At 49.3% G+C, this 12,065-nt stretch overlaps 1 protein-coding gene across 1 annotated transcript in view; it reads right to left on the bottom strand.

Annotated features, from left to right (window-relative positions):
• The window catches only part of CARMIL2 (capping protein regulator and myosin 1 linker 2), a 123,521-nt gene that overhangs the window by 48,520 nt on the left and 62,936 nt on the right, over positions 1-12,065 (bottom strand). The window contains exons 27-31 of the mRNA XM_090062483.1: positions 8,660-8,773; positions 7,599-7,774; positions 3,862-3,949; positions 2,345-2,476; positions 1,586-1,652 (exon numbers count right to left, since the gene is read on the bottom strand). Coding sequence (XP_089918609.1) covers positions 1,586-1,652; positions 2,345-2,476; positions 3,862-3,949; positions 7,599-7,774; positions 8,660-8,773 — 577 coding nt within the window. The remainder of the gene's footprint in view (positions 1-1,585; positions 1,653-2,344; positions 2,477-3,861; positions 3,950-7,598; positions 7,775-8,659; positions 8,774-12,065) is intronic.

Here is a 12,065-nt window from a genome sequence, read left to right on the forward strand (position 1 = left end):
TTTTGCTGGCACTCAGCATCCTGGGAGAAGATGCGTTTCATCTCAACAGAAATTGCCAGGTTAGTTGCAATTAATTACACTGGCCCCTGACACCAGCTCCAGATTATTTACACTAAACAAAGGGTTTATCCTTCCTACTCCTATCTCCCCATGGACACAGATGGAACTTGAAATCCTGCCTCATGGCTTGGGGAAGGTGGAATATCTGGAGAAAAATAGAAAAAAAGTTTGTCTCCCAAATGACAGCCATTGGCTGACTGGCCTCAAACCAGCTGCTGATCCAAAAGTTATAGCATTAAACAAGATTAAAATAAGATGCTAGGAAAGGGAGAAACGTAGGATGAACAGACCTACTCACAAACTATCTGTTGGTTAATCACAAAAGCATGACTTTGATCTCCAGCTCCTCTGGGTTCATTCTTAGGCAACAGAGATACCAGATTCCCTCTGTGCCACAGGAGTAGAAGAATTTTACTCTCTGGAAACCAAGAGAACCATGCAAGTTGATGGAAAAGCTAATTTAAAATGAGAGCCCTTTGTCTGTGCCCTTCCTCAGAGCTGACCCGGAAGCTTCTGACTGATTCTGTCATCATACCATGCCAAGGTATGACATGTTGAGATGCGTCTCAGAAGGAACATCTGGTTTTAAACAGATTGTTGGTGCACTCAGCAAGCCATATCACCAAGATGGCAGTAGCAGTGGCCTTAATGGTGCCCCTACTTAAGGCGGTTCTGCTCTCTGCTCTTCTCAAGAACAACTGGGCTCAGAATCAGGAGCTCAGCTCTCTCCTGGGTAAGCAGCACAAACACCTTTGATTCATCTGCTAATCATTAGATTCACTGAAGAGGGAAAGGACTGAACACACACACAAGCTGACAGCCTTTCCACCCTAGTGGCATCAGAGCACTGCCAAGTGGGAAGAAGCTACCGCTGCCACTATTACCACCACTAGTAGGATTTTAGTCTGAGGCCAGCCAACAGTTGGGCACATTGCCAGTTGCTTCTCTGTGTATGACTCCTGGGACTCCATCTCTGGAAAGAGGCTCTGTTCAAAACTACTCAGCAGCACCTTCTGTTCCCCTCAGTCTGACCCTGTCTGTTTATATTTTGCACCCCAAACTCAATTAAATTCTGGATTCTCTGACTCTCTCTCAGTCATGGAGGTAAGTCTTTCCTAGCTAGTTATGCCTACCCTCTCCAGATTTAAACAGACTGACACTTTCTCTACAAGCATCTAAGAAAGAAACCTGGGCACTTCTTGTGGTGACCCCATAACAAGGTCTAAACCAGCTTGCTCAGACACAATTTAGATTTCAGAGTAGCATTGGGCATGTCTACATGAAATGCTACTGCGCTGTAGTGTTGGCGGGTACTAACCATGATGCAACACTACTGCACAATAGTAATAAGCTACTGAGCAGTAGCTCGTTGTTACTGTGGAGAAGCATCTGAAAAAAACTGTGTGGGGAAGCTACTGCACAGTAAATGCCAGTTACTGCACAGTCTGCCACTCGTATAGACATGGCCATCAAGTCACATTGAGAAACAGCATGTGAGCATATGATGCACACACAGTGGCCTTACTTCTCATGGCAGGCGTTGGCCGGATGCTCCTGAAGTGCTTGTTTTTCCTTCGCAGAGCCATTTTGCACTGCAGAGAGAAGAAAAGAGGTTGCTTTTCAATGCACAGTGCTGGGCAAAAATGTGCAAAGGTAACTAGTAGCAGAGGGAGAGTTCAAGATCACCCCCAAGTTAGCAGGCTAAAATGGCTGAGATGGCGAAGGCCACTATTGCATTTTAAATTAGCTCCTGACATCCAAACAGACCCCAGGCTTATGCTATTAAAGGAGACGCTGCAGCCTGGCCACGTACAAGTTCTCCGGGGCTGGGCCTTCTCTTGTTGATACAATATGTGAAATCCCAACCAAGTTACTGCAGTTGCCTTGTGGCCAATACCATGGGGCCCTGTTTGGCAGCTCCATCTTGGTGTTTTATGGCGGTTTCCCCACGGTAATTTCTGATGCCAAGTTGAACTAAAAAGGCCAGGTGCAAGGATGGCAGGTCATCCAGGGGTTAATTTCACAGGAGTTACACCCAGGATAAATCTGACCCAGACAAACTATAAAAACCCAAAACACAGGGGGAAAGCTCATTACATTATTTTAATGGGGTTAATCTGGGCAAATAACCATGCCTTTGTCATACATAAAGACATAACATAGTTTGGGGTTGAGGCCTAATATTTCTTTCTACTAAAATTGAGCTTTATGACTCCTATCATCTCCATCCCACTGAGTTAGCATTGGTATTGACATTGAGGGGCAAAAAATGAAGAGTTCCTACCTCCTCTACTGCAAAGCCTCTCTCAGCCAACTCCAGCAGATTCCTGCTCTTCATTAGCAGGACATTATCCTCCTCCATAATATCTGTCTGCAACAACTGAAGATCCTGAGAGTGTCTTGGGAGACTTTCTGCCTAAAATGATTAGGAAACACGTCAATTATTCCTTTTGATGAAGCCAGTTAGGGACAGTGCATAATGCCCTGTTCCTTAGGAGTGCCAATCATTTGCAAATCCTGTTTCTACTGAGAGTGGATTGAGGCAGATTGAGACCAGGCATTGCCTCCCCCTCACAGCCAGCCAGAACACTTTCCAGACCCACAGTTCCACTTGAGTTCTGCAGAGGGACCTGGTACAAGCACAAGTGATTACCACCTTTCTCCTGGAGTTTTTGAAATGCTCTTGGTCACATATGGCACCTATACATGTGCAGAGAGGCTGCTCTGACACATTGCAATTAAAATGTGTTGGAGCAGACTTGATTAATTGAGTCTGCTAGAGCATGGTAAATACCATGCTCCAGTGACTTATGGCATGTGTATCAGTGTCCCTGCACTGAAAAATGGTGGCAAGGGCATTTTAACTAAAGCTGGTTTGACAAGCTTTTGTTAAAACACCCTTGCCACCATTTTTCAGTGTGGGACACTGATACACATGAAGTTCCAGGCACTTTTAATTAAAGTGGCTCCTAGAGCTGCTCTAATTAAGCACGCCCTCCACCACCACCTCCCACAGCACATCTATAAATGCCAGAGGTACTCCTGGTCCTCCCTCCGGTGACTTTGTTGAAAGCAAGTAGAACCAAAGAGGACTGCCAGTGTGCCAAAGGAAGAGGAGGAGCTACGAGTGATGCTGTCTCAGGAGAGGTGGGAGGGACGCGACTGGGGGAGAATTTTCTGCGTGCAAAGCTGGCCAAGAAAATAAGGGGTGAGCAAAAACTGTAGAGCTCCCATTCAGAAGAGCTACTCGCTAGTCACTGTGCTGGGCAATGCCTGGGCCCTGCTGCCTGCAGCACACCATAAGTTTATTGTGGCTCTAAGCCCTTGCCTGGGAGAGGCAGGGAGACACAGAGCTCTTGGAGGCACAGCAGGCTCCAGGGACCCGAGGCACTGGCCAAAGGAGTGTACTAGAAAGTTCCTTAGAAGGTGCTGCCTCACTCTGCAGCCCTGCGCAGGGCAAGCTGTATTGCTGGTGTGGAGCTGGCATAAGCCAGAGCTCCACCCCTGCTCCACACCTCTTGGGGAGTCTAGCACCCCTGTAGGGGTAGTAGACCAGCATCCTTCTGGGAACGTCAGAGGAGGCCCTTGTGCTGTTTCCTGCCTATGAACAGGGCAAGGCACGGCTTAGCCTCACTAGTATGAGGGCACCCCAAGCAAGTGAGGTGGAGAACCCACTTGGCCTGTGGCACACACCATGCCCATGACACTAGAGGCAGATGGTGGGGGGGAACGTTCCCTGCTTCTGGAACCTTTGGCCACACCAGGAAACAAGGAAAGAGTGGATGTACAAATGCCACTCACCAGCTTGCACTGAGCTATAGTCAAGTCCTCCAGAACCTCGTCGATTATCCTGTCCACCACAGCTGCAGTGACAGACAGCTTGATCTCACTGAGATGGGAGAAAGGAGAGTTAGAGCCAGCGCAGAAACAGGGTGCAGGATACAGTGCACACCCTTCAGCCATAGGGCCCACACAGTGAGGGGAGAAGGGAAGAGACGGTCATGTCAACAGCAGCTAGGTCTCATCCTGAAAGCCCAGCAGTATAGCAACAGACTTTCTATAGGGGAGATGGGAGACAAGAGACCAGGCATCAGGGTTAAGCAGGACCCCTGGCTGGTCTGGCATACATGGGCTGTATCCTGCAGGCAGAGTTCACATAGTCTGTTACATGTATCATACCAGTCCCCAAGAGCTCCAGTCATTGACCCACCCCACTGTGCTGATCCCAGAACAAAGATGGTAGAAATCCATAGGGACTTGATTGCAATTCAGGACTTCCAAGCTTATTTTGACCATCCTGGACTGCTGATGAGGGCAGGCAGGTAGTGCTCACATATTTGTCCCGTAATCAAGGAAATACAGCATCCCTTGGAAGAACAGGCACCTGCCCTTCTGCAGCTTAGGCACACACAGAAGGGCACCAATTGTACCCAGGACTACTTGCACTGCAGAAGGGAGAGCTGCCACAGCCCAGGCAGCAGCGAGTGGGCAGCCCACATGGGGAGGCTGCCTGAATGCAATCTGCTTGTGCTGAGGCTTCTGGAGAGCTGCCGCCTTCATGCTGCCTGCTGTCAGCTCCTCAGTGACAGGGCACAGGCTGATCTCCCAACAGGGATGGGGAGAAGTGCTGTTGATCCCCATGGCGCAAGTCCTGCGGCAAGAAAAGCCCTGGAGCCCTGGGCTCCACTTCCTGTATGACTGGGGAGGAAGTGCAAAAGGACCTGGCTCTCCCTAAACAGAGCTGCCCTGCAACCAAGCCAATTAGGGAACTCAGCTGCGTCTCAGGGCATAGGTACAAAAAACTGAGCCAGCTCCCCACTGGTCCAGAAATTTGGTGATGGGGAAATGGTGGCAGATTAATTTCCACAGCACAGCCCAAAGCCCTGGCAATGGATGCTGCCACAATTCCTTCACCATCACATTTCTGAGCCCATGGGAAGCCCCATGATCTACGTGACATGGCCCTGCAAACCAAATCACACCAGTGAATAGGGTGGGTCTGCACCTGTGGACCGATTCTGCATGCTAACCCTGCACTGGATCAGGCCCATGGACCAACCCCGTGCTGTATCCAGCACAATGACTGGCCCCTCAGGGCCAGATGGGCTGAGCACTATACTAGAGGCTCCCATGTTCAGAGAAGGAAGTGTGAGAGGGAGAGATCAGCTTTTATGCACATGCCCCTCCCCTGACTTGCCCTCAAGCATGACTGCTAAAAGTCACTGGGAGCAATATGTGGATCAAAGATGTTATGTGCGATACTGAGTAAGCTCAGGTCCCACTGATTTCACTAGGAGATGCAGTTGCTCACTATTCTCAGGAATGAGCCTCTTCCTTATCAAAGGCTGGAAGGCAGGCATGAGAGCTAAGCTCTGGCTTGTGCAGCCTGCCCAGCTCTACCACAGAAGGGAGGGCACAGAATGCATGCTCTAGGAGAACAAGATTTCACTTCACTGAGGACAGGAAATACTTTGCACAGAGACAGTGACGGGTAGAAGGCATCCATGCGAGCCTGCCACAGTGCAAGTGAAGTGCTGCTACAGAGCAGTTCATCCCAGCAAACATATGCCTTTCTACTTTGCTCCCAGGGCTCCCACGGTCACCATGTAAGTCCTCACAGGATCTGTGGAAACCTGCCTCACCAGTGATATCTGTGCACCCAGTTTTGCTTTCCCAGCTGCCCACTCATGGAGCAGCATCCTGATCTGAGCCCTGCAGTTAGATCATGCCTTTTTTCAAATGGAGGATAGGGCAGAAGGAATCCATCCCACAGCCAGCCACATTGCTTATAGTTGATGAGGTGCATGGTGAACTGAGCTAGTCAAGGGAGAGAGTGTGGAGTGTGCGGGGGAGGCTCTGCATGATAAAGCCACATGCAGGAAGGCTGGTGCCAGGAAGCAAGCCTGCCCTCTGTGTGACAGGCTACCACAGCAGCAGCTGCAAATCCCAATAGAGGCTACTATTGCACCATGCAGACGACTACATCTCTGTTTCAACCCTGCTGAGCTGGGCTTGCTCACAACCCGCTGGGGTAAGGACTCTCTTTTTGGTAGGCAGTCAAGTAAGAGCTCTGCTATCTTTATGGCAGAGCCGACTCTGGGCCCAGTCTTGCATTTTCAGTCAAGGATAATGTAAAACTGGGACAAGATGACAGCAGCTCAGGTGCACGAGGTAGTCACCCTGCCAGGATTCCTTCCCACATATTTTGCTTGACCATCAGCCTTTTGTTTGAGGCACCACTGCCCTGAGCTCCCTCCAACCAACACTCAGTGCTTAGGCAAAGTACTTTACTGCTCCAGTGCTGAAGTCAAGTATTTGCCAGGCTCTGGAAAGAGCAGGAGACAAGGCCTCCACTTGGTGACAGAAGCTGCAAGAGTAACTCAGTGAGCTGTGACATAGGGCAGCCCCTCAGCCAGCTTCCTACTTGCCATGTGCTTGCCTAGCCTACAAACCATGGAGCAGCCCCAATGATCTAAAAACGTGGAGACAGGAGCTGCTTCCCCTCCTCACAAAATTATTCTGGCTGATGACACTTCATGTGCTCTGGAGGTATTGTCAGATGCAGATTGTGCAGTCCTGAGGCAGATACAGACAGCCAGAGACAAGTGGAGGTGGCAGCACATTCAGAGAATGGATAACAATATTCCACATCTCTCATACAGATCTTCTCGTCTTCTCCTAAAAGAGGTGCCAAATAACTCTCCTGCCCCATGCAGCTCTGATCTTGGCCCTTTCACCCCATGCACTTCCTAGACTCCTTTCCTGGTAGACACGGAGCCTGCTCTTTATGAAAGCAAGGGAGACACCCCAGATTTGCCTGGGTGCACACAACTGCAGGTCTGGCCCTTGGTTGCTTTTCTCTGCATTCTAGTGCCAACAGTACAAGTTCCCAGCCACCCAACCGCTCCTCCAAAGACCCTCTCATCAAGCCAATCTTTGCTCTCCCATGCTTTGTCTTATTTAGGATATGCCTACACTGACCTGACTGCAGATCATGTAGGTACGTCCAAGCTAGTTTTAAAGAAGCTGGTATGGGCTCCATTAGCTGTCCAGCCATGGTAGCACAAAGCTCAGGGAGTGAGAGAATTCAGAGTTCCTCATTGCCTTGGCTGTAATCCTCAAAGGACTAGCTAATTTAAAGCTAGCTTGGATGTGTCTACACCAGCTGTAGTCCCAGCTATGCCTGCAGGGTAGATATCCCCTTAAACTGCAGGCTCTTTAGGTGCAGGAAGCTCACCTGGTCTACACTTGTAGAAGGCTATGCAAATTCACAGCACCATAGAAATGGTTGATGGCAGCAGCAATGTATGAACTTGCTGATGTCTAAGAGAAAAGTAAAGCATTGGCCAAGAAGATCCAGTTTATGCCTATCCCCTTTGCTCTGAGTACTGCATCTCAGCAGTTTACCGTTCAGACAAGTGCAGCAGATGCTCTTTGGTTCTGGTGAGGCAACCACAACTGTTCACCAACAGGGATTTTTTTGTGGATCATATTTGAAACATGTTAGTAGTGACATTATAAAAACTGAGGGTACGCACTTTAGCTTGTTGAACACATCAGTGACCAGCTGGTCTAGGATGACGCTCAGGTTGAGGTGGTCCTGAAGAATGACCCTTTCGGACATTGCGTTGATCAGCTGATCCCGAATGCCACTTTTCTGCAGGATTTTGGGACACAGATTCTGTGTGGTATCCAGTGTGGCTTGCATCAACACCTGAAACATGAATAAAACCAGAGAAGAGACAGTAAACAAGGGTTGTGTTAGCATACATAGCTTGCTTTAATAAACAATCCATCTGTTACATGCTCAACTGCCACACACAAATATTGTTGTAGAATAGAATATTCCTTCAAAGCAAAAGCATCCACATGGCAGCCAATGGAGAAGGGACAGAGTGTGGATATATGGAAACTGTATATTCTATCATATTATGATCCACCCATTAATTTGTATGGGTTCAAGAAAGAACAATGTGTGCTGGAATGCAAAGTCCTCACTGCTCAGTACAGCTCAGGCCCTTCTACATGACAAAGCGAACAGGAGGGAAGGAGTTCTCAAAGGGCTTTTTTCTCCTGGTTGTTTTTAAATCAGACAGTCTGATCTTGTCTTCCACAGGTCCTGAAAAACTTGCTGGCTGAGAAGAGAGCTAGGATATGTCTGGTAACACATATTCCAAGGAAATGAGATCTGGACGGCTGTGAGAAGAACCAGATTTTATTGAGATCATTCCAAAAGCTTTGGGTTTTGTTAGAAAATCTCTTTCTTAAACTCAGCAAAGCCATTCCCTCAGCAAAGGGACAGAGAGAATCTAAACCATAGCTTTGGGTTAGCCAACAAAACCTGCACTGAGCACAACAAAGACCAAAATTTTACATTCCTGATCTCAGAGGTTAAAAATAAATAAGGGAAGGGAGCATGCCCATGAAGTCTTTTCAGTCTAGTGGAGAGAACACAAACCAATCTCTGGGCAAGATCCTTGTCCATAGCCTTTTCCCAAACTGTGCAGTCTCTTTGCTGCCCAAGGCAGGCAATTGCCCAGGGATGTGCTTTGCTCCCTATCTGCAGTAGCAACAGTGCCAATACTGTTGCAGTGCCTACCTGAATCTCACGGCTGCAGGCCTGCGAGGCTTCTTCCGTGAGGCTTTCCAATTTATGCTGCAGTTTGCCATTCTGATAGGGAGCATCTCCTGCCTCATATAAGAGTGGCAAGATCTGTGGGGGAAAGAGACGTCTCAGAGGTGAATGGACCGGTCTCCGGAAGACCTAGAAAACCCACCAGGGCATGAATTATCCACAGATCAGCTTTAACACCTATTCTTCATTGCCATGTTAGTTAAATTTTCACTTACTCTACCCCACACAACATAAGCAAGCACTGCATAGGCTTCTGTCCCCTGCTGGCCACTCCTTGGCTTCCCGCAGCTCAGCCAACACAAAGGCCTCTGGCCACCATCTGCACCCTGCAGCTATTTCAGTCTCAGGCTGCTCCCAGCCCAACCAAGGCAGTTTTATTTGGATCTGCAGTTATCCCTGCTCCACCCAATGCCCTGTTCTCCCCTCTAGTGGGACTGTCTTGAGCACAGAATATTAATCATATCCATGAGCACATTGGGTGCTTGTACGCACAACAGAGATTTAGTCTACAGGGTTTTATTCTATGCCCCCTAAATTGAATTTTTAAAAATTCTTCTGTCACGTTACAAAAAAAGGACCTGGTTCTTTTTTTGTGGGGGAGAATTGGAGTCTGCCTGCAGCTGGGGAGGCGAGCTGCCAGCGGGCTGAGTGCCCCCTGAGCTGTAGGGGGCCCCAGTCCTTCTCTCCATGGTGATGGTGCCCCACAGGACCACCCAGGTGGGCTGCTAGTGGGCCGGGTGCTGCCCCAGCTTGGAAGAAGCACCCAACCCAATCCAATCCAACCGTTCTCCAAGCCCACCCAGGGAGCAGGACCTGGCAGGCTTCCAGCAGTAGGCTTGAGGAACGGTTGGATTGGGCTGGGTGCTGCCTCTGAACTGGGGCAGCACCCAGACTGCTAGCTGCCTGCCTGGGAGGCCCCAGGGGGCACTGCTGTTGTGGAGGGCAAGACCAGGGCCCACCACAGCTCAAGGTCCACTGGCAACTTGCCCCCTGGCCATGGGAGAGGGGGGCAGGCTCTGTAGGAAAAAAGGATAGGACCCCTCACCACTTCTGCCTTCAACAGCTGTCTGAAGCAGCAAGGAGCCCAATCCTTTATTTCTGTGGAGCCTGCCTGCCTCTCCCATGGCTGGGGAGTGAACTGACAGCTGCAATGCATCACTGCAAACTAAACTACCTCCAGATGCACCCAACAATGCAAATTCATCCAAAGCTGGCACACGTCTAACGTGCAATACCATTAAGCCACACAAGTCACATGTACAAACGTCCACCAGTTTCAGGATACCCCCCCCCCCCACAACCTGTTTGCCAGGCTAGGCTAGGGTCTGAACCAATCTAGACATTTCTACCCTTTCTTCCAAGATCTCCACTTCTCTCTCCTTATCTCTTTGTTGATTACTCTTTATTGACTGCCTGCTCCCTTTTGTTGTTTGCCTAACAGACAGAGCTAGGTCAAGTCACACTGCTCCCTTGAGGCTGATACCCTCCTGCCCTTTCTGTCATCTTCACAGCATTGACAGCATCATCTTGGATGAAATTTCACTGGAACTCTTCGGTGCTCCCCCCAGTGAGACAACAAGCACTGCCCTGTGTTTATCCCACTGTCTGGTCACTTTGAGTATAGTTGGCTTTGGAAAAGTCACTGGCTTCCCTGTTTTGTGACAATTCTGAGGACCATCTACTGATATCTGAAGGGAATATAGGGCCACTGACATCAACTGAGTGGGAAAAGCAGGTGGTAAAAAAATATAACCATTATATCCGCAGCCACTGACACAATCATGAGGGGCAGCTGAGTGACACACACAGATCTCTCTGCCTCACTCCTCCAGCTCTGCTGTTTGTCTTGCTATACCCAAGTGGAACTGCTTTAGATCCCTCTACAGCTCAAAAGAGCGTGTTTCCCATCCAGGCAAGGTGCTGAACATACAGCAGGTGGAAATTAGAGGTGTTGTTGCACTAGCTCATCCAACAGTGAGAGTGACCCCAGGGAACATTTAACCCCTTCACCACTGGCATGACTTCAGCCAGGACAGTCCCTGCAGATCCCAGGCTGGAGTTCCCCTGGGTAGGACTGGAAAGTCTGCAGTCCATCGCTAATCCATGCCAGCTCCCTTCAGGTGAGAAGCTGCAGCCAAAAGTTCACCCACTCTAGCATGTCAGCTCAGATCACTCTCTGCTAAGAACTGCTGCAGTATTAGCACTTTCAGCTGAATGAGAAAGCTAACTTTACTACCTGAACAGGAAACCCACAGCATTTACAAACTTTTCTCTACAGAGCCAGAGGCAAACACAGACACGCTCCTGACACTTCCAATAAATTCCCTGGGTAAGGAGTTATTAAGACCAAGAACAAGAGCAGTGACTTAGGAGTAATAATCATGGCTGCCTTAGCTGAGCCCTCATGGAGGCATCACCTTCCCATCCTGAGGTACCCAAACCACTACAAAACACCAGCTGCATCCAGCGGCTTTTGGACCTGTATCACCATGCTGACCTTATTCTTATCAGCTTTGGCATGTGTGACTTTGGAAGGCCAGGCCAGCACAGCCAGGACAGGACCAGAGCAGCCTGGTTCTACTGCTCTCTGATCAGATGAAAATGCCTGCAATGGAAAAGCAAAGCAGACCGTGTTTGGGCCTGTGTCAGAGCATTGTGGCAGGAAAGAGTTAAAGCCATTTGATTCCCTTAATTATGCATCTCCTGAGTGGCAGATGTTTGCATTTTCTCAGCTTAGTTCTGACTGAATTTTCTGGCTGGCTAATGGAGGTTTGTACTAATTACAATGTTCTCACAAGGCCTTTCCTCCCCACACAACTGATATTTGCCTGAGTCTTCACTTCGTCATAACAGGTTATTTGTCTGAGTCTTCTCAAGGTCTGAATCCTCCATGGGAGGCAGGGACTCCATGAAGGTTGTGCAGGACCACAGCCACACCTTGTTCTGCTCTCTCTGGGAGGGGTCCTTTCCTAGGGATGTACCTGCATCTGCAGGCAGGGGGTTGTGGAGGACAACACAGGTGGGAGCATTGCCCTCCTCCACTGTGGCTATCTTGGGGATCCCCATCCCTGCAGGCCCTAGAAGACACATGGGAAGGGCTTTGCCTGAGTAAGGCAGATGGCTTGATGAGCTACAGGAAGCTTCTTGAAACCTCCAATCCCAACTAAAATCTGGGAGAGAAAGTGTGGGACCCCTGTGAGACTTGGGAAGCTAGAGCATTCCCAGGATGTCTGCACCTGATGAGACTGCTTGCTTGATAAGGGCCACCTCCCCATCCTCACTTTCTTCCCCCATGGAGTGTCGGCCACCCAACAAGCCTGGGTGGAAATGCTGGCTCCTTTTGGTCCATTGGTATCTGGGATCTGCCAAG

This window comes from Crocodylus siamensis, chromosome 9, assembly GCF_052110815.1.
Source record: "Crocodylus siamensis isolate JL-2025a chromosome 9, ASM5211081v1, whole genome shotgun sequence".
In the NCBI taxonomy this organism is placed as follows: domain Eukaryota; kingdom Metazoa; phylum Chordata; order Crocodylia; family Crocodylidae; genus Crocodylus; species Crocodylus siamensis.